At 34.2% G+C, this 27286-nt stretch overlaps 6 protein-coding genes and 1 long non-coding RNA gene across 9 annotated transcripts; all 7 read right to left on the bottom strand.

Moving 5' to 3' along the window:
- Positions 203-2692, bottom strand: LOC104788340 (phosphatidate cytidylyltransferase 5, chloroplastic). The gene is made up of 7 exons (XM_010514091.2): positions 2244-2692; positions 1778-2091; positions 1504-1694; positions 1274-1398; positions 937-1070; positions 737-852; positions 203-661 (listed from the first exon to the last, which is right to left on the bottom strand). The coding sequence occupies exons 1-7, from the start codon at positions 2505-2507 to the stop codon at positions 582-584; spliced, it is 1224 nt and encodes a 407-aa protein (XP_010512393.1). The 5' UTR covers positions 2508-2692; the 3' UTR covers positions 203-581.
- Positions 2848-5111, bottom strand: LOC104788339 (vesicle-associated protein 1-1). Of its 2 annotated transcripts, none has more exons than XM_010514088.2 (8): positions 4879-5111; positions 4708-4778; positions 4525-4606; positions 4303-4418; positions 4061-4216; positions 3910-3960; positions 3524-3601; positions 2848-3203 (listed from the first exon to the last, which is right to left on the bottom strand). In XM_010514088.2, exons 1-8 carry the CDS (start codon positions 4931-4933, stop codon positions 3090-3092), a joined length of 723 nt encoding a protein of 240 aa, XP_010512390.1. In that variant the 5' UTR covers positions 4934-5111; the 3' UTR covers positions 2848-3089. The 2 variants fall into 2 exon arrangements, with proteins under 2 accessions (XP_010512390.1, XP_010512391.1); XM_010514089.2 differs by having other exon boundaries at positions 3910-3954.
- LOC104788338 lies at positions 5497-7132 on the bottom strand. 2 transcript variants are annotated; one of them, XM_010514087.2, is made up of 2 exons: positions 7011-7132; positions 5497-6680 (listed from the first exon to the last, which is right to left on the bottom strand). In XM_010514087.2, the coding sequence occupies exon 2, from the start codon at positions 6662-6664 to the stop codon at positions 5699-5701; it is 966 nt and encodes a 321-aa protein (XP_010512389.1). In that variant the 5' UTR covers positions 6665-6680; positions 7011-7132; the 3' UTR covers positions 5497-5698. The 2 variants fall into 2 exon arrangements, with proteins under 2 accessions (XP_010512389.1, XP_010512388.1); XM_010514086.2 differs by having other exon boundaries at positions 5497-6686; positions 7011-7126.
- Positions 13431-15498, bottom strand: LOC104788336. Its single transcript, XR_768219.2, has 6 exons — positions 15291-15498; positions 14922-15014; positions 14675-14847; positions 14411-14502; positions 14129-14216; positions 13431-13874 (listed from the first exon to the last, which is right to left on the bottom strand). It is a non-coding gene; the product is annotated as an uncharacterized LOC104788336 (long non-coding RNA).
- On the bottom strand, positions 17907-19351 carry LOC104788335 (zinc finger protein ZAT9-like). Its single transcript, XM_010514085.2, has one exon. The coding sequence runs from the start codon at positions 19161-19163 to the stop codon at positions 18192-18194; it is 972 nt and encodes a 323-aa protein (XP_010512387.1). The 5' UTR covers positions 19164-19351; the 3' UTR covers positions 17907-18191.
- Positions 20485-21995, bottom strand: LOC104788334 (expansin-B5). Its single transcript, XM_010514084.1, has 4 exons — positions 21791-21995; positions 21589-21701; positions 21314-21498; positions 20485-21119 (listed from the first exon to the last, which is right to left on the bottom strand). Exons 1-4 carry the CDS (start codon positions 21942-21944, stop codon positions 20777-20779), a joined length of 795 nt encoding a protein of 264 aa, XP_010512386.1. The 5' UTR covers positions 21945-21995; the 3' UTR covers positions 20485-20776.
- Positions 24083-25190, bottom strand: LOC104788333 (cyclin-U2-2). The gene is made up of 2 exons (XM_010514083.2): positions 24713-25190; positions 24083-24596 (listed from the first exon to the last, which is right to left on the bottom strand). Exons 1-2 carry the CDS (start codon positions 25126-25128, stop codon positions 24323-24325), a joined length of 690 nt encoding a protein of 229 aa, XP_010512385.1. The 5' UTR covers positions 25129-25190; the 3' UTR covers positions 24083-24322.

The following is a 27286-nucleotide window of genomic DNA, read 5'->3' as shown; positions in this document are numbered from 1 at the left end:
AACCACTTGAGTAAGATTCTGCAGTGAAATTGTGAAAGTAACATTCTTTATTGTAGGATTGGATACGAAATCCACCCATGTCTTTTGCCTCTTCCCAATCATTTCTTAATTTTTGCCTCTTTATCATTGAATTTTGATTAGTATATATAGTTTCCTTTTTTCATTCAGATTTTATTTTTTTAAAGACCTCTCTAAAAAAGTCTGCTTGGGAACAACGCATTCATTAACATCCCCACATGACATTAGTCTTTTTCTTTCTTTCTTCAATCCATCTGGAAAACAATTTTTTGAAAAGTAAATCAATTGCATACGCCGCCGTTTCATTAACCAACCAGTCAGACAACACAAAATCAACGGGCCGAATGATGGAACCAGTTACTTACTCCCATGGAAGCAAAAATTGCATACCGGTTCAATCAAACAACAAACCGGAGGGTAATCTCAGAAATTTCTGCAGCCATATTGCTGTACTCTTCTTTTGAACTTCACTCTCGTTCGTAGAGGGAAAAAGTAGCACCGGTTTTGTAAGTATTCTTGAAGCTATAGTGAGTTTCTTGGGGATATGGATTAACACCACAGAATCAAACTCCATGAAGTCTTACGAACGAGTAGGCTAATGCACCAGTGAATATGTAACTATCAACCCTGTCTAATATTCCACCTGCAATTACATAAGATCGGTTAGAGAGGAAGCATTGATAGACTATCAACCCTGTCTGATTTATCATATTATTACCGTGTCCAGGGATGAGTGAGCCGGAGTCTTTGACACCCGCGTCACGTTTGATCATTGACTCAGTTAAGTCACCAAAGACCGATCCGAAGAAGTTAAGAACTCCAAAAGCTATAATGCTGTTTAAATAGAGAACCAGTCAGAGAATAAAGACAAACATTATGATTCAACAAGGCTTTGGGAATTCGATCGGATTTGAGTACCTGACAAGAGATTGAGGCCAAGACAAAGATTTGGACAGTAGAATGGTAATGGAAATACAACCAACAAGTCCTGCAAGAGCTCCTTCCCATGTCTTCTTTGGACTAATGCTAATAAGAGGAGTTTTACCAAATGCCTGCAATTTTAGTTCATTAACTTCAGGCGGAAGAAACTATTGCAAGACTATATAAATGCACTGGAAGGTCGACAATATACTAAATTTGTACTTCTTTTTATCGAATACACTGAATAGGACTCATCCTTAATTTGACAAAACGAATACACTGAATAGTACTCATCCTTAATTTGACTTAGATATGATCTTCATTAGAGACATACCTTGCCACCGAGAAAAGCAAACGTGTCTGAGGCAATTATACCGCAGAATGAAATCAATATAGCAACAAGTCCAACTGTCCAATGTGCTTGACCACCGAGAATAATTGGCCAGCTTCTTCCAATTCCTATAAGAAATTAAACTGCTCAGGAGACTTAGTCTTTGATTACTACTTTATGTATCAGCAGAGCTAAGAAGGATCATAATAATAATAAAGGAATGGAGTGCTTGCCAGTGTTAAGAACAGGAGCAGTAAGACCACAGCGTAGCTTAACCCAGAAACAAGGAAGATATCCACAGTAAAACAGCCCAAACATCGTACTACTCAGCTGAGAAAAACGAGGGTTTCCTCTCTGTAACAACAACGCCATTGCAACAACAAATGCTGCGGATGTCACCGAGATATCTATATGACCAAAATACCTATAAAAAACAACATTTTCATCAGAATAAGAGAAAGAATCCCAAAGCTTTTAAAGTTTTTTGACTGACTGAAACTAACTCACAATGTAAGTATAGGCATAAGGGCACATATAACCGAGCAGACTCTAGAAAGATATCGTGGAGGAGGTGTCATTCCTTGAGCAATTCCTTTACTTCTCACTAGTTCGAAGTATTCTCGAGCACTTAGAAGAACCGCAGCTGCTAATGCTGTTGTGAAAACCCATCCTCCAGCTAATACAATACCTCCTACAGATAAGCCAATTCCTAGACCAAAAATTACTCTCTTCTTAAACTGGCTTCTAGATTTCTGCTTCTGATCATCTACACTCGAATCTTCTTCAATAACTTCCAATTCTTCTTGATCTCTGCTGTGTTCCTAAACAGATGGGAGTAGTTGCAGCAATGCCATGATAAGTTTCTCAGCCTTTCATACTAATCCAAAAGCACAAATCTTTACATCATCGAAGTATTTTACAACTAAGCTGAAATTAACAGATTGAAGAAAGTAAGAAAGAGGAATAAAGTTACCTCCTTTGAGTTGCCATCATTACCAATTTGATTTGATTCAGCTCGAGCAACGGCCGTGATGATAACACGCCGGTTAACAGGAATACGACTAAAGCGAGAAAGAGACAATGCTTTGGATTCGACGAGACCCAAATTCGAATACTTTTCGGAGAAGTGGGGAAGAGTTAGAGATTTTCTTGGAGAGGAACGGCAAGGACATGTACAGAGAGAGCTTAACGAGAGCGGTGTAGGCTTATACCTACAGACCTCAACAAAAGGCGCCATTGAAGTCCGAAACCCTAAAAGAAGATTGTATAAAGGACAAATTTTTACGATAACGGAATCCTCCGCATCACGAAAGGAAGGATTTTTAAGATTGTGTGATTCGGTGAATCTAATCGGAGCTTTGTACGGTGGAGATGCTAATGGGGGCAGTGGTGGTGGACCTTGATGGGAATGGTACGACGTGAGATTTGGTCTGAACTCCACGCGCATCTGTTGACGCGTAGATTAACTCACCGTTTAAACCCGAAGTCTCTGGCCGAGAAGGAAGGTTTCATTTTATGTTGTGGCTTTAGTGTACTTGGTTTAGATGATGAGATTTGTGTTAAGAAAGATAAAAGAATTAGTGGAGAAATAACCCACGCAAAGTCATTGGATTACAAAAGTTGAAAACAAAAGCAAACTGAGTTATGAAAACACAAATCTTCTAGAGCACCTTTTTTTTTAGGCGAAATTGACAAATACATAAGAGAAAAAGAATGTCTGACTGGAAAGAGTTATAAGTCTATTTTTTTGTTGCTGTTGATGTTTTCTTCTTCCTTCGTAGGGGGGTGAGGGAATTAAATTCAGGTGGGCTGGTTGGTTTTATGTCCTCTTCATAATGTATCCCAAAATTAGACCGATGAGTCCGACCAGAAGAACGTACATGAACGGGATACCGCCACCTTGGCTCTTCTTGCTTTCACGCCTTAACTGATCCTGCACCATTCAATCCAAGAAACAATCTCAAGATTCTAAACTAAGCTTGTGAATGACTGGTTTTGCTTAATGGTATGGTGATTTAATCTACTAGTAATAACATTCAAGGAACAATTCTGATGTTAAATGATGGAGAAAAGAGTTTTGATAAGAGTCCAGGCTGGCCAAATGTAAATGCTAAGTTCAAGCATCTATTCTCAAAAACACTAGAAAACGTTTTCTCGTAGTTGTTAATCAACAAAGTAATCTTTTCGTTCCAAAAACAACAGCAAGGAGGATAGATGCAGAGATAGAAAGGATTCAAGTGGAAGTTGTATTACCAGTTCTCTTTGAAGTCTGTTGTTCAGTTGCATGGCAGACTGTTTTTCCTCGGTTAGCTTTGTGATAAGAGCCCTCGCCTGAAAAATCATTCAAAATTTAGCTGTAATGGAAAATGACCAGGGTCTCCTGGCAACTGCGTGTCAAATAACAGCTAGAGGATTTGAAAGCACAAAAAGTAATGGACGGCTTGAGCACTGAGTAAGCTTCTAAAAATGTGATGAACCTTTTTAAGTAATCAACGTACAGAAAGATTCTCAACCTAATAATCAGCCTAAAAGGTAACTTTTTTCAATAAAGTTACCTCCAAAGTTGTAACTAATCAGTTTTAGACGGAGCAAAAGCAAAAGATAAATAATAAAAGCTTTAAAAACTTGTCAAAAAATACCTCAGATGTGTTTTCTTGAGGTTCACCTTTGTCCACGCTAAATCTCTGAAACTAAAAAATTAATCACAAATAAACATAAAAATCTACAGAAAAGAAATGTAAGATTAGCATTAAACTCAAATCTAAACGTAAGATTGTAACATTAACTTACGGAAAACTCAGAACCATGTCCGTTATCAGAGACAGAAGCCCTTGGTGAAGAACCCTCTTCTGATCCTTCATGAACTGGTGATGGTGGTCGTGGTGGAGCAACATAAGTAACCTTCAGTTTAGTCTCCTCAACCAGATGCCCAGCCTCTTTGCTAAACTGCAAAGTTTCACCACAAGAAAAAACCAAAACCAAACTGTAAAATCATCCACACAAAATCAACAATGAAATGTAATCAAGTATACCATCTCAGGAGTAACTTCCTTAGCCGTGACACCAGGACTAGCAATCACACCTTGCAGCAGAAACTTGTCCTTACACTGCATATCAGAAGGAGCTTCCTTTTGAGCTTGCATGGTCACTATATCACAAAACACCAAACAAATAAAATAATTCATCAAATTCCAATTTTGGCAAAAAAAATAACAAAAAACACAAATCCATCTCGAAAGAGAGAGTGAACAGACCAAGAACTTCACAAGTAGACCTCGGAAGAACAACTCCAGTGTTAGGCCTAACACAATACTTTTTAGGATTCGTGGTCTTAACCTAATAACACAACAACACAAAAAAAAAAGCCTTCAGATAAAAATCAACAACAATTTTCTCAAATTCGAAAATCGAAAAAGAGAAAGAGAGAATTATATAACCTTAAAGGCGACATTATTATCAGTCTTGTTCGTCAAATACAGAGAGCAAGAGATCTGCTTCTTCAATTCAACTAAATAAATAATCAAATTACAATAAAAACGTTAACTCAGATCTGGGGAAGAAGAAGACATGCGAAACAACGAAAAGGTACAAAAACAATATAAGCTTACAAGGGAATTGAAGGTCGAGAGGCTCGACGGTAAGAAGCTCGCTGCTGGTACTCATCCTGATCAGATCGCCGGAGATTCAAATCGATTCTCTCCGTACAAACGAACCAAAAAACGTAAAAAAAGATTCCCCGGCGAATAGATTCGTCCCCGTGACGACGTCTCCGGTTTCAAGAGAGAGCAGTCGTCGATCGAGAAACCGAGATCGAGAGAGAGAGAGAGAGAGAGCTAATGAAGAGAGTGGGGACATCGCGCTATTTGTCTTGTTCATTTCTCAAGGGTATTATTGTCTTTTTACTTACATTTGATCAAAAAACGCAAACGCGCCTCTCTAATCGCAGACGCATTGATTGAAATTAAACAAAACAATCGAATCTGATCATAATAACGTACAATCTCTGTTTTGGTTACTGTTTTACCAACTTAGCAATACTAAAACGGTAGTAAAACCTATATAAATCTGCTTTTGCTTCTGTTTTTTTTTTTTGTCTTTGACAAGACTTAACAACTAAACGAAGAAACATACTTATATCTCTTTACTTAAAAGCAAGATAAATGCAAAACCAATCAAACTCTATAACAAGAGACGAACCAAAAATATTACTATGTATCATACCTAACTAAGAAGTGAATAATATAGAATATGTTTTTACCATTATCACCAACTCACGAATATAATAAAAGCTATACAGTGAGTGAAGTATAAGAGTTACAGATATGTAGTCTCTGACATGAGTTTTGAAAACTAAACGAAGAAAACATCTAATATCTGTCTTTACTTAGAAGCAACAGATGGTGGTTGCTGACTTGTTGTTGTTGTTGATCAAGATGCAAAACCAGCAAACCAAGCAACTCTCATGAGTTGCATTCCCAAGATCAATACCCACCAAGAGACAAGCCCACGAAGCATATGAACCACCCAAACCGGTGCGTTTACCTCTGCACTAAGCGTCAACCCTCTCATCAGTTGCAAGATTCGGTAAGCCTCGTAGACAACTGGTGTGACTAGCCAGACCGGTGATTGCCAGTGCCATGTGAGAATCTCTGTTAACGTCTGAACCGCTAGGAGAATAAAGTAAGGGAAGAAGAGAACAGCTGACGAGAGGAAAGGAAGCTGAGGCTGGAGAGAAGCTAGTAACCCGGATTGGGATCCGAAGAGAAGTAACGTTGGGACGAGAAACCCGGTTATGAGTGAAAACAAGTTCCAGAACTTGTAGCTAAACGGTGGTGTGCTGTTGCAGGACTGTGATGGGTCTTTAGGACGTGCGCATGAATCAGCCATCAAGAGGAAAAGTGCTGCTCCGAGGTTGAAAATACAATCTAGACCGATCAATGAAAGGAGACTGACAACGTTGGAACCGAGGAAGACTGATGACAAAGGAAGCCATAAAGTGGGTGCCATACCGCTAGTGAGGAGAACAGATGGACCTAATAGCCATATTGGCCATTTAAGTACCTGAACTTGAGAGTTGTTCTTTTGTTGTTGTTGCGCTGTCTCTTCTTCTTCCTCTTCTGCAGTCTCGGATACAATAGATTCGAAGACATTAGCGGTTTTGTCCAATACTATATCAGCAGCACCAGCTTCTTCTGAAGAAGCATGAATGAAAGGTGATGGTTCCCACTGAGAGAGTTTAGTTGTGCATAAGACACGGAGGTTTCTGAAACGGAGGTGACAAGATCCGGGGGTCTTCTTTAGGTTCTGCATCAAACTCGGGTTCTTGAGACGGAATCTTGGAGTCATGGTGCATAGAGACTTTGTAAGAGACACCATTCCTTGGCTCATCACCATTGAAGTCTCTAACTCTCTGTTTCTTAACATATAAACAAACAAAACAGAATACAATTCAATATTATCAGGACCAAGATGATTTTACATGGGACACTTATTAAACCGGATAATCAAAACCAATTAACGAGTTAGGAATCTTGAATTGGTTACTTTGTTCCAATTAGATCAAAATCTTGACGCAAACTTATAAGCATAAGGAGGAAATAAATCAAATTGAAGTCGATTTATCAAAATATATATATGCTGGAACAATTTTACCACGAATTCTCCGGAAAGCAAACACGAGAGCATTTTATATCAGGACGAAGAAGAAGAAGGCGATACTAAATTGGAGAAAAAAACTCACCGGTGAATCGCAGAACGGTAAGATCCCTAAATCCGTTGGATATTCTCTTCTCTATAACTAAAACGTCTCCGGGGAGTAGAAAAAAATCTTGGGAGTAAGCGTCGTGTTTGGATGCAAAGATAATCATGTCCGGCACATAAAACATCTTGGGAGTAACCCTCGTGTTTGGATGCAAAGATAACATTTGCCTCTCAGATATCATAATATGTGTCGATGGCCTGAATAGTCGGCCCATATGTGTTAGTGTTAGTGGATTTGTTAGATTAATTATTAGGCTAAGAGTACCAGCCATGCTGAACCAGATTAAACCGAAGTTAGCCGTCTCTTGACTGATTCGATTTAGTCTTTAGTCATGGACCACAACGTCCCAACTCCCAATCCCAATCTCATTGGTTTAGCTAGCTGGTTTTTGTCCATTACGATTAGGCATTTAGCTTAATTAGATTAGATCCTACTGAAGTTCACATAAAAATAAATAAAAATATATATATATATAGATCCTTTTGACAAAGTAATAATAAGATTACATTATATTATACCTCCTGAATTTGAACACCAAAAATGTTTTTTCTTTACTCTTTATCCCCTATATAATAAAACGGAAGTACACCATTTTTTTTGTAAACTATATAATATGGATTATAAAATTAATTATTTGATATTCGATATATTATAGGTTATATGAGTTGTAACCATTAATTAAATATCGATTTAAGATTCTCTTAAAAAAGGATATTCGAAAGAAACTCATCAAATCTCCAAAGAATATTTAATTAACCATATTAATATAGGTAACAAAAAACTTAATCACTCTTCCAAAAGAATGATTAAGTTTAAAAAAGTTCTCACAAAAGGAGACTGGAAAATCATTGATAAACTTTCAGTCACCAATGTGCTAAAACACGGGTTAATTTTAATCACTAGATACGATTACAGACAACCACATATTGTCCAAAAAATATTTTTAAACAATCACATAAATTATATTTTATATAAAAAGTGCAATATAAATAAAATAAATTTCAATCTGTGCTCTAGCATGGGTCCTAATCTAATTTTATTTTATTCTGGGCATGATAATTAACATTTTTATATCAGTTAAGAACACAATTAATATTGAATGTGTTGTGTTCGTTGTTTTTGTCACCCCTGTTTTGTTCCTTCATTGTTCCTCAATTATTTTGGTGTCGAAACCATTTAATTTAACAATAATAACACATAAAATCTATCTATTAACTTAATTCTAAAACTTTGGCCATGATCACTACAAAGCAAAAAAAAAAAAGGTGAAAAATTTATATACTTAAATACGCATAGTTACTTATATATATTTGTAGAATGAAGGCTTCTTCTCAATCATGATGTGTGTCTAACAGACAATGTGCTCTATATACACTATGATCATGTTTGGTTAATGTGGTATAACTCTAAGACGAAGGAATGTGCTCTATGTACACGGTACACCACATAGAAAAGTCTATTAATTCGAAGCAGAACATGTGTAGAATAGAACCGATTATTCTTTATATTCGCCACGGGTTTATATATATAAGTAAACTAAATTTAATATGACATGTAAGTAAATTAGTCTTTTAGGAATTAGTCTCTTGATGCGCTAAAATGAATTTAGTTATACACATATTTGAAGTACTTTTAAATCAGATACAACCTTAATATCGCACCATCAAACTCTTACGCTTCCACATCAATATAGGCCCTGTTCGAAAGAGTGACGCTAAAACAGCTGCAGCGAGCAGAAAAAATGACGCAAACACAGACAAAATCATGATTGATCAGAAATAAATAGTCGCTGAAGTTGGGATTTATTGTCGTTAGCTCCAAAGAAAGAGTCGCTGAAATTTCCGGCGATCGTTTTAACCGACGCAGCGACAGAAAAATCATTTATTTTTCACTATTTTTTTTACATTACGTGTCGCTCATTTCAAAACTCACTGAAAACAACGTTATATTTGAGTCGCTGAAAGGTGTCGCCGGCGACACTGTTACGAACAGGGCCATACACGTCATGAGTTACACCAGTATGAGCCGGTGGCTATGAGTTTTCCGCCGAAGCCAGCTCCAACTAAGAAACTTACGATGGGAGATTTACAATGAGGATGTAAGATCATGTAAAAGGTTACTTAAGAGTTTTTGTTTTCATTCGGAATCTCCTACTATGATTAAATTAAATTCATGATTTAATTTTACATCGTGCCTGCCATTTTATTTACAAAAAAGGGTATTTAACTACGTACTATTATCGACACCATTTACATTTGCTTTTGAAACGATTTGGCGATTGATATAGTAACTAGGTAGTAACCCGTACTATAGCACGGGCAAAATATTTTTATATAATTGTAGTATTTTAAATATCTAATTTAAGTTTGGTTTTACTTTGGATTATTACACGTATATACTATATAACCTAGAGGAACGGGAAACATGTCCCTGTCCCGTTTTATCATGTCTCGTTCCATCTCCTCTCTTCTATATCCATCATAATTTTTTGTCTTACTGTAACGCTCTGATCATCACCTTAGCGGACCCACCCATGTCCATTCCCGATCCATAGGCCCACCTCACTTAGTGGGCCCACATCCATTCTCGGTCGGTGGACCCATCCATATCCGACGACCGATTTGTTACGTCCAGGAGGCTTTAAAGATTTGTTTACCATCCCTACAAATCACCACATGATCTTTCCATGTGTTTTGTCTCCACTCGCACAGTTCTGACAATCACTTTCCAGATGGTCACCCATCTGGAAACTATTCCAGCTTAAACATGCTTAACTCTAAAGTTCTCTCATGACCTTTGACCGAAAAGAAAACTGCACTTTGGTGACATAGGTGACCAAATCAATTTTTTAAACCTCTCCGCAAACCGGGATGTCATAATTATGATCGTTCTCTTTTACATAATTACGTGGTAGGCAATATTTTTAATAGAAATTGGGTAAGAAATTTAGATGGGATACCCATATTCTTCTTGAATATTTAATTTTTTTATTTAGTTAGTTTTTACTATCAAAAAAATTACAATTATAACAAACTATCTAACTATTTTAAAAAATTCTAAAATTTTGAAGTTACCCGTTCCAAAGTGGAGAATTACTTCACGAAATATATAAAGTCCATTTGAATATTTTCAAAAATATCCAAAATTTCAAAATATCCATCTCGTATTAGTTCTTTATATGTCACATAGTGAATTTTTTTAAGAAAATAAGTGCAATTTTTCTATTATACGAATTACCCATTTCCATTGCACATCCACTATTTCTCTAGTAACCTGTGCTAATGCACGGGAAAAAACATTTTAATATAAATTTTAAATTTGTAAAATGACTAAGAATTATATTAACTTGGGCGTTATAGCACATGTGCACTATTTTCATGTAAATTAATAAAATTTAAACTTAGACGTATTTAGTTTGGAACAGGATACACGTCCCGTCTCAACCTATCCCTGGTGTCCCGTTTTATCTCGTTTCATCCTGTCTCGTCTCATCCTGTTTTCCATCATAATTTTTTTGTCTTATGTTTTTTTTCTTTTAAGTAATTACTCGTTAGACAATATTTATTTAAAGAGATTGAGTAAAAAATTTAGACGGAATACCAGAGTTCTCCATTAATTATTTTTTTAGTTAGTTGAAAATATAATTTCAAAAACTGTATATTTGTTTTCAAATATACCAAAATTTTCTAAGTACTCCTTCCAAAGTGGTTAATTACATGTTGCATAGTCAATCCTTATCCAAATTAGTGAAAGCTTGACACTTAAATTTATCTACCTATATTTTTCTATTTTGTACTTTTATCTAAAATTTATGTTCCTTTCTAAAAAATGTTCATTTTATTGCTTTTCATTATTCGACTTACCCGTTTTAGTTTATATATATTATTTCTTGTCTTACTACCATAAATATAATATTAGTATTTTCCATAAAAATTAGTTGGCCATTCTTTTACGGTGTTGTCAATATTTTAGTGTATATGTAGAATACCACAAACAATACCAAAAATAAACATGATCAACATCTTCAATACCTGGAAAATATACATTTTTTTTGCAATTCATCCATACTAATCAAGCACAGCCCATGTTTGTTGAAAATGTTAAAGTAATTTTGTTACGGGATGTTAAATCTCGTCCAGTCCCATCTCATCCCGTCCCGTCCCGTCCCAATCCATCCCATTAGAAATTTTATGTCCTATAACCATTCTATTTTAAATTATTACCTATATAATAATGTTATTATAATTTTTAGCTAAGAAATTTAGACAAAATACATTTCTTCTCCATTTGAATGTTTAATTTATATAGTTATTATAAATTATAATTTTTAAAGACTCTCAAAATATTTTTTAAAATACCTAAAATTCTCAAAGTAGTTCTTTACATGTCACATACTATTTTTTTTTTAAATCGTTTAAGTACACTGTTTTTTATTATACAAATTACTCATTTCTGTCTCACATCCAGTATTTCTCATCGTAATACCATAAATAGACTGAAATTTTAATCATAATTTAATTTAAAGGTTCTGATATGAAATTATGTGCATAAACAATAATATCTTTCGGATGATATTAGGAGTCTATTTAAAAAAAAAACTTATGACTAAAGATTTTCATTCCGTCTTTTGATTCAATTTCAGTTAAAATTATTTAATATTTTTTGGATCTTTGGTTAATAAATAAAGTTATTTAAAATAAAATCCAAATGATAGATGTTCTCCAAACAAATGACTATTAGAATGAAAGTGTGATCCAATTTCTTGTTTTTTTACCACTCTTTTAGGGTGTTGTCAATATTTTGGTGTATACATAGAATACCATAACCGGTACCGAAAATAAACATGAACATCATCTTCAACACCTAGAAAATATACATTTTTTTTGCAGTTCATCCATACTAATCAAGTACAGCCCGTGTTAGTTGAAAATGTTAAAGTAACTTTGTTACAGGTGTTAAATCTCGTCCAGTCTAATCTCATCCCGACCCGTCCCAATCCATCCTGTTAGAAATTTTATGTCTCATAACCTATTCTCTTTTAAATAATTACCCATATAATAATTTAATTCATAAATTTTGGCTAAAAAAATTTAGATAAAATACATTTATTCTTCCTTTGTATGTTTAATTTATATAGTTAATATACATTAGAATTTTTTTTAACACTCAAAATATTTTCAAAAATACTCAAAATTCTCAAATTATCCATCTCAAAGTAGTTCTTTACATGTCATATACTAAAGCTTTATTTAATCGTTTAAGTACACTATTTTCTATTATAGAAATTACCCATAACTGTGTTACATCCAATATTTCTCATCGTAGGACCATAAATACACTGAAGTTTTAATCATAATTTAATTTACATGTTCAGATATGAAAAAAAATTATGTGCATAAACATTAATATATTTCCAATGATGTTAAGAGTTTATTTATATATAAAAAAATTTCTTATGATTAAAGATTTTCATTCCGATTCGATTTCAATTGAAATTGTTTAGTGATTTTTGGAAATACTAAATTAAATTACTTAAAAACATTGGTAAAACATATATTCAGTCAAATAATAAACTATTTTAGGTCGTAAAATTTTAATTGTGTAATATTATAATTTTTTATAAAAATTAGTTGGTCACTCTTTTACAGTGTTTTGTCAATATTTTGGTGTATATGCAGAATACTGCAATCCGTACCGAAAATAAACATGATTATCATCTTCATCGACTCGAAAATAGAAACATTTAGGCAATCTATCAATAATAATTAAGCACAGCCCGTGTTTGTTGAAAACGTTAAAGTAATTTTGTTATGGGCTGTTAATCTCGTCCAGTCCATTCCCTTCTCATTTTGTCTCCTCTCAATTCATCCCGTTATAAAATTTAATGTCATATTACTATTTTCTTTTAAATAATTACCTATATAATAATGTTATTAATAAATTTTGGCTAAAAAATTTAGAAAAAATAAATGCATTCTCCATTTACATGTCACATAGTCGAAACCTTTTTTAAAAATCGTTTAAATACAATGTTTTCTATTATATTTTCAATGATATTAAGAGTTTATTTTAAAAAATTATATATAATCTTATGATTAAAGAGAGAGGCTTCGAGGGTTTTAGAGGTTTTTGATGTTTTGGGGAAAGTAACTAAATATTACAGATAGACCCCTTCATTTTTGACATATCCCACTTTTAACCCCTAACGTTTATATTCGACAAATTTTGAGATTTTCCCACTTTTATACAGACTTCCATTTTAATCGTGTGTTACAGAGGTACCGTTAGTGGAATGAATTTTACTTTAGATACTAAAATACGATGCAAACAATTTTGATGAATCTGTATTATATAATACTTGATCAATTCAGATTTTAGAACAAAAAGAGACCAAGGTTCTTGAAGTCTCCCAAGGACATAAAAATGAGAGAAAAACTCAAAACTTTTGAAAGAAACATCTCTGCGATCTCCTAATAAAACAGTGCAATGGTAAACTAACTCACCTTAGCTAAAGAAAACAACAGAAAGTAACAGCTTTAAGTCAGATCATAAATTCAGCTTCTGAAAATCTGAACAAAAGTGAGTGAAGAGTTGTAGTACCAAAGCCCCTTCCTTATCGCCTTTATCTTCGCCACGGGTCTGGTTTTGGTGCTGAAATCTAAAACGCCATCCGCCCAGCAAGCCTACTCTTAGAGATTCGATATAAGAAACCAAAGAGCAACATTCGAAAATCGAGAAACTTCAACCCCAGATTTACCGCAGAAAGACGTATAATCACAAGGAGTGTGAGGGCCTTAGCTAACGGTGGGTATACCAAAAGTTGGAACACCAGAAGCCCAAGTCCTGAAAGGTTAGTAACTCAAATCATGAGTTACATTCAAGGGGGATATGGATAGAGAGAAGAACAAACTAAAGAAACAGAGTTGACGAACTATATACACGAAAACAATACCAACCATGCATGAAAAAAGTGAGATCCTGAAAAGGTTTAATAGATAATGTAATAAGGAGAATATTTTTGGAAAAATTCCAAACAAACATTCACAATTTTCTGGACCAAACCCACCAGACCATCCATAGGTAAATATAACATGCACCTGATATAGCTAAAACTTGACCAACATCTTGAGATGAGAAGCTCAATCCCCCATAGCTTCTGTCACTGACGGCCCAGAGTGAAAATATCTTGCAAAGGTACCAAGAAAAAGGGTAAATTCATAAACAAAACTCCCTCTGCAATACTTAAAAACTTTACTGATACTCTCGGCAGGGCACCAAGAATACCAATATCTTAAAGCCGCTAGGAAGATTTGAATGAGAGGAGGAACCTCTAAAGCTAATTACTGTATGTCCTAGTGCTAGTAGGAACATTAAGATACCTGCAAAATTTGTCTGGAGATTGAACAATTTGTGAGCGGAGGTGTGCATTTTCTTGGACAGTTTGCAAAAGATCAAGCTCTGCTTTGGAAATCTGTACAGAGAAATACACATGTCAGGACTCAGGAGCAGATTTCACCTATCAGATTGAAGCATATGCAAATCGCCTGATTGACAAATGGGTAATTCAAAAAAATAAACTAAATCACAAAACCCAAATAAGTTTAAGGAAGGAGCTCTCAACTCAAGATCCTGCTGTTTCTTACCTCGTTATCCATCTGTGTACTCTTTTTGAAAGGTAGCTCGCAGTGACATCTGCTTATTCTTCAGTCCTAATATTTTCTGATTGAGTTCTTCAATGTTCGCTTCTAGCTCTTGGACAAAACGGTGATAAATCCCTTTCAACGGTTTCATCAAATTCTCCAATCTCTGCATTCAACTGCATGGATAGCGCCATTAAAAAAAAGAGGTAATGGCTATCTATCTATGTGATAGATATTTATCTTGCATTACCTGGGAAAACTTTTGCCTCGCACTGCTTCCGCTGCTCATCAAGGAGAGTCATCTCCTAAGCCTTTGGTCTTACCAGATTCATTTTGTGAATCTCTGGGGTACATACATAAAAGAAGATGCAAAATAATCATGAGAGCATCAATTTTGAATCTCTCGTTGATGAGGACACTACGTTGATGAGGACACTACGTGACGGGAGAGATGATGATTTATGAGCATGAGTTTATCATCTTAAAATCATGATGATGACCAGAGAGGAACCCAAAATCAAAACACATCAAGATTCAAAAACAAAATTCCAATTAAATTTGGTTTTAAGCATTAGAGATAGAGAACAATTTATTTGGTTTTAGGTTGAAACCGAATTACCTTGTTGTAGCCGATAGATCTTTTATACGCCAACTGCTTCAAATCTGTTCTTAGATTTACGATTGCTTTGCACCATCAAATCAAATTCCCAGAGTTCTATGGAATTCTCGAATCACTCTTTCAATTTTAGTACTGGAAACTAAGATCGAGAGCAGAGGCGGAAAAAAAAAATTAGGTTTCATGTCTCAGACTCTCTGTACATGAACGGCTAAGATGTTATGTTCAAAATAAAATGGAACGGCTGAGATTAAAAGCTAAAACCGGGTCATATAAATGGGTAAAAAGGATCCGCGTGTTTATCCGATTTCAGAGCCAATACAATGACGTTTTTATCCTTATCGCAAATAAATTATTTGGTCATAATTGCAATGGCATTGTATTGTAAATTCTTACAAAACTAAGGTTTTTTTCAGGCAATGTTTTACGACTAATAGTAGGGATAATGTAGGGTTTGTGGAAGGAGACTTTGAGACGAGAAACAAAAAAAGAAACTGAGAAACATACGTTTTCCCCATGTTAGTCCTTCAGAACTAGAGACGAGTAAGGAAACTTCAAGACAAAAATTGGAAATTTTCGATTAAGAAAACAAGTTCTACTTATCTAGGACCTGAAACTAGTCTAGTTTGGGATAAAGTGACAAAAAAACAGGTAAAAGTAAAATATTAGAGAGCTGTCCGATTTAGTTGACTGGTTATGAACCCTTTTTTTCTTTTATAATTGGTTTTGACCGATGATCTATTTTAACGTATCCGTAATTGATGTATCACATAATTTGTTACCAATTATAAAACCAGTAAAAGTTAGTCGGCACCTAAACTATACTTTTTTACCTCTTCTACTTGTTTTATTATTACTTTTCTTTCTTCTTTTTCACTAGAAAACTTTTAACCATTTCATGTCACCAGTTACGTATAACTGGTCCAAAGTATTAAAGCAAGGACACGTTATCAACTAATCAATTCTTTGAGTCACAATTAAAATCGTAATTCAAAGTGGGTTAATGTTCTTGAAAGTTACTTTATGAACCCGTTGACCAATTAAGCTTCGTCGTGTTACGTGGAAGCCACACTCGTTTGTTTTCTTTTAATTGAGATATATTTGTTCTCATATCAAATATAATCTCATACTACTATTGAAACTTCTTGTAAGTTGCGAGATTTATAACGGTGGCTGTATTAAGTGAAAAGTCATTATTATTATAAGTTGAATTCCCTTTTCTGTACTAGAAAAGCAGAACGAAAAAAAGGAACACTCGAAAACATTTAACTAGAGGAGAAAATTAAATGAAGAGGACTTGAAGCTGAAACCTGGTGGTGCATTGAGTCAGAGAGACACTTTAATCACGCCCAACCAAACATCTTTTCTTTGTGCTTCTCTGTTTTTAAACCACACCCAATGTGTTTTGTCTCCTTCTTTAAAAAAAATGTTGTCAACTTAGAATAATAACTACTGTTAAGTACGAGTTGAAAAGGTGATTTTACGAATACAAATTAATCAATTTTAATATATGATTATACATACATATATTATAATAGTATGATAGATAATTTATACAGTTTTTTGTAAGATTTTTTAGTCTAGAGCAAATCCTAATTTAAAGTCATTGTGTTTTAGTCTTCCCCAAAGCATGAGTGCTTGACCAATCAACAGCAGCATAATTGTGAAGTAAGCCATAAGTTGAGTAGACCAAACTAGTTCAGCCTTTTTTTTTTATCGTTTTTTTTTTCTTTTTTTGGTTGAAGATTTGGGTTTGCTTTTGCTTTATTCTTTTTTCATAGGCGAGAATATTAGTGAAGGTGAGTGTCAGTCTCAGGATCTTTTGGACCAACGGCTGTCATCAAATGGGCTCACAAATTTAGACAGAGGTGAGATGCATTTAATAAAATGAGATTTTTTACTTACGATTCAACTCTCCATTTTTTTTTTTCATTCCAGCTTCTGATTCATCAAGCACTTTTAAATGCCTCCAAAATTAGGAAAATAGTAAATAAATGATCAGATGGAAAATGATTTCAGGAAACTAATCTCACCAAATCCCAAGTGATTAGTCTTACCAAATTAATAATGTGAGGATTAGTCAAGCTTGCAATTACTTGGATTACAACCACTCTGAGTCACACAAATTTGTTGGATTCTATTGGGGCGGTGAAAGTTAGTGGGTTTTGCTTCAAGTCATAAGTAAAGAATAAAGTATACTCGAAGAATAATTCTACATTTGTGGTAGACCAAACACACAAATCTACTTGTGCAACCAAGTATTCTTCTATATATCATCCCTTAAAATTTGATGGTTTAAACATTACAAAGATGAGCTCAAGACAAGTATCTCACTAAGAACTTGGTTTTTGTAAGTAAAACTCGGAATATCCTAAATTAATTATGATTAAACACAAAGAAAGCATAACTCTTTAAAACTAAGTAGGAAGTTGGAACTATGACTTTACAACCGAAACGTCTCCTTTACTTTTAGACTAAATATCTTTGAACTTTGAAAGCGATTGTTAATTCTTAAGAGGCTTGACTAACTCTTTTAACACATAGAGGAATGAGATAACTAAGTCAAGTGGGGACTTAGCTTTCAATAACAAAGTAGTAAGCAACAAGAAGAGCCAAAAATTAAATTTTCAACAGTTGTATACTTTATATAACATTAATAGTCTATAAACTAAGTAGAAGCTTATTTGAATGTTCTTCAATTTTATGTAGTTAGGCCAACACGACGTGAGGCCAATACGAAGAGAAAAAAAGAATCGGCGTTAGAACATGTAAAAGTAGCCTCCTTTGCATTTAAAATAAACACATTAAAAAAACCCAAAAAAAATAGTAAAAAAAAAAAGATTCAAACTTTACGAAAAATTGGACGACCCGAATCACGCAAAGTCTGTTACCTTTATTCAGCATTCATTGAAACACCACAGAGACTTCGTCTTCCTCGGTTGGTGCAGGGAGATTAAGATCTATCATCCTCTGTTTCACAGACTCGAGAGCTTGATGTTGATGATGATGATGATGATTAACAGATAAATTCCCAATCCCGTGAGATCTTTTGTGACCTCCAAGTGCTTGTCCCGATGCAAAAACTCTAAAACAAATAGGACATTCATGGATTCTCTTCTCAGCAGAAGCAGCAACAACAGAAACAACCACATTATCATGCTCTGTTTCGTTTCGTTGCTGCTCTGTTTTGTTACTTACTCTGTTCTTCTTATGACTTGCTCTATGCCCACCTAATGCTTGATAAGATTTGAACACTTTCCCACAAGTCTCGCACTTGTATCTCCCTTTCGTCGTCGTTGTTCGATTCATCTTGCTTAACCTGTTATTGTAACCTTCTGATTCATCTTCGTCTGTCTCGATCTCTTTCACTACTTCTTTATTATTACTACTACTCTTGTTCTTCTTCCATTTGTCTCTCGAGAGCATCATGAGACAAAAGGCGAGATCTTCCTCCGTCGTCGTATCAGAAGCTGAGCTATGAGGAGGCTCGGGATCAGACTCCTTGTAACCGAGTTGACTCGTTTTCACCTTCTTCTTCTTTGTTGCAAACGAATCGAGTTTACGAGTTCGCTTAGATCGTTTCCGAGTCAGGTTGATAACATTCCTAGACGACTCTGTCTCGCTCTCATCATCATCATCATCTTCAAGAAGAAGAAGAGAGCTTGTAGAAGCAAACTTCGGATCATCATTCCCATTTCTCTTTTCCTTAGCGGAAGAAGAAGAAACATCGGACTCAGTCGTCTCGTAACTGAGTTGACTCGGCTTTTCTTGCTCATCATCAACATGAAGACTCGGCATGTGAGATCTCATGTGACCACCTAAAGCTCTTCCATTAGCGAAGCTCTTAAAGCAATACCTGCACTTGTAATTCTCCATCTTCAATAACAAAAGAACAGAGAGCAACGAAGAAGAAGAGAGAAAAAGTAAAAAGAGAAGTGGAATCTATAAGCATTCGTCTCCTCCTCCACCAATGAACTTAATATTTGTACTCAAAAACTATTTTTTTTTTTTAATCTCTTTCTCTCTCTCTCTCTTTTATTACTGTTTAACAAGAAGAAGAAGAAGAAAAAAACTTAAATTTAATTTTTTGAACTGGAAAACGGAAAGAAAAAAGAGAAAAAAATCTAATAAAAGCGTATGCATGAAGTTGAAGAAGCGACAATGTAACATGCGAGCCTTGCCCGTTTCTGCAAACTTCTTCCTTCTCTTTTTTTTCTTTTTTTCTTGACTATTTCCCGATTTACCCTTCTTTTTAAGTTTTGTTTTTTTTAATAAATAGTCATAAACTTTTCTGTTTTTTACACCAAAATAGCAGCTGTAACTTATTTTTGGTCTATTTCTAGGCTGAGTCTTCGTAAAAGTTAAGAAAAATAAATTAGTTTTTTTTTAAGTTAAAGGGGTATTTTGGGAATGTGAAAGTTGGCTGTTTTGTACGAAAGTCTTGAGGAGGAGATGTGGGTTTGTTGTAACGACGAACCACAGCAAAAACAAAACGTTGTCTAAAAATGATGAGAGGATGTTAACATCCGTTTGCTGTGAGTTTTTTTTACAGTACGTGACAGCCACCTACTAGTCCCCCCCCCCCAAACTACGGTTGCAGTAACTTTTTAACAAATTAGTCTATTGACCAACCTTTTACAGTGAGATAATTGTTTAAGGTTCAATTCAATGTTAGTTGACCAATCTTACAAGTTGTTATTATTCATAACAGGTTCAAAGTGCTTTTTTTTGTATAACAGATGAATTTAGCTTAAATACATATAAATCACGATAGATAAGCAAACAAACATGAAAACGCGTGATTAATTATAGTTTATATAACAAATGTTTTTTCACCCTTTAGTTTCGATCTTTCTTAGTTTGGAATAATAATTAAAAAAAAAACGAAGTAAATAGCGTTGTCTTAGGAAAAAGAACAAGTCAAGATGCCATAATTATGGCAAACCCCATATTACCAATTTAGATTTTTTTGTTTTCTTCTAATAAAAAGGGTAACGTTCTATTATCCGTTCATATATACATTATTTGTGTGTTGTTAGTATGAAACGCGTTTTTGAAAAACCTTTAATCTCAATTTTTGTTACATAGTTAGGTGGTTTACCACAAATTTATTGAGACTTTATGAGTGTGTACTTAAGAAGTCTTTATTTACCAAACTTGTGAAGAACAGTTAATCAATGCTTTGTGCAACTTCTCCTTTCACATGTAGTACAACAATATTAAACGCCTCTCACAAACCCATCCGATCCGGTCTATGACTCTACTATATGTTCCACGTTGAAACGTAAACCAAACTCGGATTCCGTTTACAAAAATCATGGGCCTTTTTAGCTGAGCGACAACAAGTACTCTAAGCCCATATGAATTATTTTTCAAATTAGTATATAGTATACCTAATTATAGTATACTATCCCATTACAAGTTTATATAAATAACCCCTTTTAAATTTTCAAACGTTACGATTCGTTTAGGGGGGAAGAAAAAAGGAATCATTTCTGCTTCTTTGGAACGGGGAAGTTAACCGTGGAATGGTAAATAGCACCAGGACTCCACTTTTCCGGGATAACGCATTTGGCGACAATCTTCTTACCAGACACGGCAGAGGTAAGCCTGATGTTGAACGGACCTTTCAAAGGAGTACCAGAGTTTAGTTTCCAAACGGCGGATCTCATTTCTTCCATTTTTATGTACTGTCCTCCGGCCGGTTGGACCTCGATGCAGGCGAAGTTCCCGTCGCCGTTTGCATACTTAGCGGTGAAAGACATGTAGTAAGGATTTGCTCCGGCGTCCACATGGATAGCGATCTTAGTCTTCGGGTGTTTGCAACATGCACTGCATTATATTTATATGTATGAGATATTGATTAGAATTAATTAAGGCTACTGCCTACTGTTTTATCAACGAACGTCGATACATGCATGCAAAATTTGTTCGGCTTATGCGTAAATATACTGAAATGAAACGTCGATACATGCTATTTTCTATTAAAAATTAACCCGACCGAAACGGTTTTTGAAAATACGTACCGTTTGTAACTAACTTTTAGTTCTCCAAGGTTGCGTAATTGGTCTCCCTTGCCACGTTTGGCCAATGCACCAAAGGCCTTACCGCTAAGATCAAAATGAACAGCCTCTTTCGTGCAGCCGGCACACTCGTCCGATATCATCACCTTGATCGGCTTTTTCGTGCACAACGGATGGTCGCACTTAAGCTATAACATATAAACATGATTAGTACATATATATAGTAAAATACATTACATTATGATACCCGATTAATTACAATTGTTATATGTAAATACCCTATAACATGCCCCACAACCCTTTCCGTCTTTGAACAATGAAGGTCCTCCGGCTGAAACCATACATTTGTACGGGTGCTTTGCCACTGCATCACCAAATCCACAAGCTCCTCCTGTGTATAATAGATTTTACGAACCGTACGTATGTAAATATGTAAAAATGTTTTTCAAGTTTTTATCAATGCATGGTTTGATTAATTACCTGTGGTGCCAGGACCTTCACGGTCGCCATACCACGTGATACCGGCGGTGTTCCAGTGGGTTTTATTATGGCAAGAACATGGCTTCAATGAGATTGCAAAGAAAGTTGTAAGAGCAACGATAAAAGAAAAATATTTGATAGATGAGGAAGCCATGTTTAATTTAGATCTTGAATGGAGACAGATTTTTTATTAGAGTTTTATATATAACTGATTAGGTTTTTTTTAGGTTCTAAGTTTTTAGTTTCTGGTTGTTAGAGAGTTTAAGAAATTTAAATAGCTTATATGACTAAAAAGACAATTATAGTTATCCTAGATTTGAGGAAAACAAAATCTTTAAAAAGCTTATATGAATATATATGATGAGTTTTTCATCGTTATTTTAGAAACCAAAAACTATAACAGAAACCGTTACCGTTCAAGTTCAACAAAGGTTTATTTTGATTAGTTTCTCTTTTCATTTTTCTTAACTTGGATGAGATATATATGCTGCTAAGTTCGAAATTATAATAAATTGAGACATTATGGGGTAAAAACGTGGTTGATATTAGGCTATATGAAAGCTGAATTAGTTTGGTAAATTTCTTCATACAGCATCATAATTAAACATGGGAATCCTCTGAAATTATAAAACGTCGCTCATCTGAACGGTTCACATGAAACCGATAGTCCAAAACGATTCACACAAGACCGATGGTTTATAATCCAGTTTCTAGGGTTTGATTATTTATCAACAATAATAATCAGTTTGCGCTGGTAATCAATACCCGATCGACAAGGTTGAGGCAAGATTTTGTTTGGGTCTCTTTTGGCCCAATAATATGTTTTGCTGAGCAAAAGGGGCAAAAGGGATGTGAACGCTTTTAATTTGACAACTTAGACAAAAATATGTTCGGTTAAATATAACCCTAAGCCCATCATCCCAGATCCATATACAGTAAAACTTCTATAAATTAATGATGTTGGGACCATAAAAATCTATTAATTTATAGAAGTTTTAATTTATTAATAAATTAATAATTATTAATTTATAGAGAAACTTTACTAATTTGGTAAAAAAATGAAAATTAAAATTTAATCGTTATAACTAATATTTTTATAAAATCAATTACAAGGAAAATAACAATTATCATATTTTGGAGATAGCACTCAAAGATATTTATATAGTAAAAATGTTGAAACAATATTAGAAGTTAAACCAATATAATAAAAATACCGAATAAAGACAAAGTCAAGGTATACGACAATATTAGTGTGTATACCTTTGGTGAGGCAATTATTAGACATCATATCAACACATCGATCCTAATCTTATTCTTTTAAATATTTGGTGCAAAGGATTAAGGCTTAATGATTGATCGATGCCTTTGGTTAGGTGAATGCTCGTGAACCACACTACACTGCTCTTTTTGAAAAGTATTAATAAGAAAAATTTAGAACACACTTTGTATTCTTATCAAATGGCACAACTAGAGTTGTTTAATAAAATAACAAAAAAAAAATATATATGATTAAGAGTGTTAAATAAAATTGTGGTTGTAAAAATAATTAAGCTAGTAGAAGATGTAAAGGCTTTGAACTATTTGTTTGCATAAGAATGAAAAGATACAATATGCTAACTAGTGAGATTCTACGAAAACAATATGTATATGTTGAGCAATGATGAATTGAGAATACATTTCTTTGACCACTTATATCGACGGAAACTAGACACGATCATATGGTTTCCTACTTCCAAAAAATGAGAAAGGTTCAATTAATCTAAAACTATAATTCGATATTTTATAATAAGGAAAGTTTGGTGCGCGTATATATAATAGACATAGAAAGTATAAGACATCTTTATAAAAGAATTTAAAAGCTATTGGTGATAATAATGCATGTTTGTAAGCCACCGTTTAATCAAATTATTAGACACCAAATCAGCATAGAAATCCTATCTTCTAACTTTCATGTACATATTTGGATGTTACCAAACAAAAATATATATATATACATATATGGAAAAATTATCAATTTAGATATAGCCTAATTATTGGACTATAAATAATTTGTGTGGTTTTCTAACTTTCCTTTATTTGCTAAATTCCGATTCAAGATGTTTAGATTTTCATTTCCAAATGATAGAAAACTAAACAAAAATATTAAGAATTTTAGTCTAGATGATGTTATCATATAAAGTTCTCTAAATGTTGCATCTACAGTTCAAATATTGATACTACAGTTGGCTAATTTTACCGCCTTTTTGATACCTGAAATTGTTATGATTGATTAGATGAATGCAAGCAAGGACATAGATTTGAACCACGTTTACCAAATTCAATAGACATTTGAATCTCATACTTTACATCACCGCTAATGATCTCTCTACGCATCTATATTTACAATTACAACCTACCCAAACAAAAAATATACAAAACAAAACACTCTAACCAACAAGTTTGTCAGAAAGTCAAGACCACTAAGCACAAAACGACAAAACCAAAACTCTAAGAATTGTTTTGAAAGAAAAAAAAAAAACAGAGTTTCTTTCTCTACAACAAGATTCGAGCAAAGTGATGATGATGTTTAGGATCTTGAACGATCATTTGTCTGGATTTGATCTCTTCAGCGCAACGTAATGCCTTCTCAATCTGATAACCTCCTCCAAAGCTAACTTCTCTTTCAAGATGACAACAATAACTCTCGAACACACTCACATTAACATGTAGCTTGAATCCCATCGAGAACAGGAACTCTAACTCTAACTTGTTCAGTTCCTCTGTCTCTAATCCACCTACCTTCGCATAATATGAATTCCTATAGTTCCTGAAAACATAGAAATGAAACTAAGTTAGAAAAACATAATCTAATTAAACAAAATGTTTTTTTTTTTATTTGATAAAAATATAAATGTGAAAGTGAAGTTTAGCTAGGATACTTACAAATCTTCGACGTATTTAGAAGCGATCATGATGGTGGTGATGAGGAGACGATGTACATTGGTGAGACTGATTCTAAAACCGGGATTGGTTTGACAAAACCGGTCAATGTAGACATAAGCCACAACGTAAACCGAAGGACCGGCTTTAGTGTACCGGAAAATTCTCTCTAGGTACGATTGGATTGTCATGTCAGGTATTTCACGGCTATCGAAGATCTGAGTCTTGCTAGAAGACGAAGACGCCGGAACCGTTCTCCGGCTGCTAATCCTCTGGTTACGTGTTAGAGTTCGTTCGATGAGTGACGATAGAACAGAGATAACCAGAGGCGTCTCGGAATTGTTTTGGTTGTTGGAGTATGAATAAAGATCAGACCGGAGTTTTCTTGGAGAGATTGTTAGAGAATTCGAAACCGCCATTGATATTTCTTGTTTTCGTCGGAGAAAAGAATTTAACAAAGTTGACGACGAAGAGGAAGAGAGGATTTGGAAGTGATGAAGTGAAAGAGAGATAGGCTTTTTATATATATAAGCTTTGAGATGTTTGTTGTAACGATTACGTACCTTCCCCTTCTTTTCTTTTAATTATTACTTTATTCAATTTTTATATGTTTAGTTGTTTTTTTTTTCACTAACCTTCGTGTGTATATGAATGAACTCGTTTAATAATGAGTTGTAGTAACAATTTAAATACAGTTTCATGTGTACGGTAGGTCAAAGGTTTGAGTTTTTTTATTCATAAGCTACTCGATCTGATTTTTATTTTATTTTTTTACCACTCTAAATAGAGAATTAATATTAGTTTAATAGAAGCATATATACATATATGTGTATGTGTATATATATGTTGCATATAAACAGTACACTCCAACGAACTCGGTGCGTATAGTTTGTTGAAAAGTAGAAAGAACATAACTTCTTGTCATTCTAATAAATATAGTGTAGGGATACATTAGATATAGATGTCAATATTAATATAAGAAGACAAAGACGTAGAAGTAGTTCTATAGTTTCAGATCAGAAAACAAAGAAGAAGATGAAGTTTGGTTGATTTGTGGAATCTGAGTTGGGATGTGCAATTGATATATATATCCAATACAATTTTCTTAAATAAATCTTACTATATATCCTACGATTTGATTTGTTTATTAACTACAACACTCAACAATTCGTTCGTACAACAAAACATGAGTTTTGATAGACTAACTGAATTGATTGATGGATGGGTTAGTTCGTACGGTAGTGGTAGATTGGTAGCTTCCTCTGTTTTTTTTTTCTCGATTTTAAACCATTTATTACTTGTGGTTTTATTGCGTCCATGTTACAAGTAGACTATTATTACCCATACGGATTTTAGTTATCCACACAAAAAAAAAATGAAAAAAAAAAAAAGAAATGTAAAAGAATGACGTATATAGTTTCTACATCACTACATAAACTAGGTATTTCCATAAAGACGACAGTACTTGAGATTTGAGAAGTTAATAAGTTGATATGTCTCAAGGCAATATATGGCATTGCACATGCAATGTATTCTTGAATCTTGATAGTTACGTGCAGGGTATATTATACCTATTTAGACGGTGGGATTTTTAGACCACTCAAAAGTCAGACCGATCTTTACTTGCACCTTTTTGTTGTTCTAATCAAATTCTTCAACTCATATTACAACATTAAATAAATCTATCTGTTAGTTTTTTTTACATAACAACGTTCTTCAACACAATCTTTAGAAATCAATGATCCCAAAAAATATATATTATTATGACTAGTGAGTGAGTTATTATTATGGCTTGGAAGACGTTGAAAGATGGAGCAACCACGCACGTGTGGGTCGTGATATATGGTACTTTCCAACTTGGCGACCAGGTGTTGAAGAGATTCACACGAGTGGTTTCCGAAACTATACCTCTCGTTCGTCGAGAGACTTTGCACTACGCTGACTTCTCTTCGCACCTCCACCAAACTGTCGGCGGCGATTCTTTGTATAATGTAATTTTTGGGATTTGTTTATTTTGAACTAAGTATAATAGAATATTGAAAGAAAATATTGCTTAGCTGTTATATCTGTACGTTGGCTTACAAAAAGGCGACACACAAATCTTTTTAACTATTTTTATTTTCTTCTTACTGGAGGAGTACTAAAAAAAAAGAAAAAAAAAAAAAAAGAATTGCTTGTTTTTAGTAGTTTCTTTCCACCTTCCAGATGACTCCAAAAATCGATGTCGTTTCTATTTTCCATAAAAATACCCATTTGAAAATTTCTTCATCTTGTGAAATTATAGGAAGTTCGAGTCTAATTTATTTCAGTGTTTCAGAGTTTTGTACTTGTTTGTTTTGTGTACTTTGTGTTATTCCATCTATTTTAAACAATGTAAAAATTGCACGATATATTCTGTTCATCATAATTTATAACTATCTGATCCTAAATACACACCTACTAACTGTATAAAGCGAGGAAGAAGGACTTATGAGAAAAAACCAATCTCACGTGGGATTGGGAAGACATGAAAAACGGAATTAAGGTCTTTGTCATTCAACCGAACCGAGCATGAAAGCGAGACCGATTGAAACAGAT

The sequence above is a fragment of the Camelina sativa genome, chromosome 5, assembly GCF_000633955.1.
Source record: "Camelina sativa cultivar DH55 chromosome 5, Cs, whole genome shotgun sequence".
NCBI classification, from domain to species: Eukaryota; Viridiplantae; Streptophyta; class Magnoliopsida; order Brassicales; family Brassicaceae; genus Camelina; species Camelina sativa.
The sequence above is the reverse complement of the archived record's forward strand: the minus strand, read 5'-3'. Positions and strand labels throughout refer to the sequence as shown.

Excerpts from the sequence above, each read along its gene's own strand:
- LOC104788339 (XM_010514088.2), bottom strand. The coding sequence starts at position 4,933 with ATGAGTACCAGCAGCGAGCTTCTTACCGTCGAGCCTCTCGACCTTCAA. Across the intron at positions 4,217-4,302 it reads AGGAAGTTACTCCTGAGATG|TTTAGCAAAGAGGCTGGGCA; the intron begins GTATACTTGATT and ends GAAACTTTGCAG. Across the intron at positions 3,961-4,060 it reads GACATGGTTCTGAGTTTTCC|TTTCAGAGATTTAGCGTGGA; the intron begins GTAAGTTAATGT and ends TTAATTTTTTAG.
- LOC104788335 (XM_010514085.2), bottom strand. The coding sequence starts at position 19,163 with ATGGAGAATTACAAGTGCAGGTATTGCTTTAAGAGCTTCGCTAATGGA.
- LOC104788340 (XM_010514091.2), bottom strand. The coding sequence starts at position 2,507 with ATGGCGCCTTTTGTTGAGGTCTGTAGGTATAAGCCTACACCGCTCTCG. Across the intron at positions 2,092-2,243 it reads ATGATGGCAACTCAAAGGAG|GAACACAGCAGAGATCAAGA; the intron begins GTAACTTTATTC and ends CCATCTGTTTAG. Across the intron at positions 1,695-1,777 it reads CTTATGCCTATACTTACATT|GTATTTTGGTCATATAGATA; the intron begins GTGAGTTAGTTT and ends TGTTTTTTATAG.
- LOC104788334 (XM_010514084.1), bottom strand. The coding sequence starts at position 21,944 with ATGGCTTCCTCATCTATCAAATATTTTTCTTTTATCGTTGCTCTTACA. Across the intron at positions 21,499-21,588 it reads GTTGTGGGGCATGTTATAGG|CTTAAGTGCGACCATCCGTT; the intron begins GTATTTACATAT and ends TATATGTTATAG. Across the intron at positions 21,120-21,313 it reads CTAAAAGTTAGTTACAAACG|TGCATGTTGCAAACACCCGA; the intron begins GTACGTATTTTC and ends AATATAATGCAG.
- LOC104788338 (XM_010514087.2), bottom strand. The coding sequence starts at position 6,664 with ATGGTGATGAGCCAAGGAATGGTGTCTCTTACAAAGTCTCTATGCACC.
- LOC104788333 (XM_010514083.2), bottom strand. The coding sequence starts at position 25,128 with ATGGCGGTTTCGAATTCTCTAACAATCTCTCCAAGAAAACTCCGGTCT. Across the intron at positions 24,597-24,712 it reads TCTAAATACGTCGAAGATTT|GAACTATAGGAATTCATATT; the intron begins GTAAGTATCCTA and ends CTATGTTTTCAG.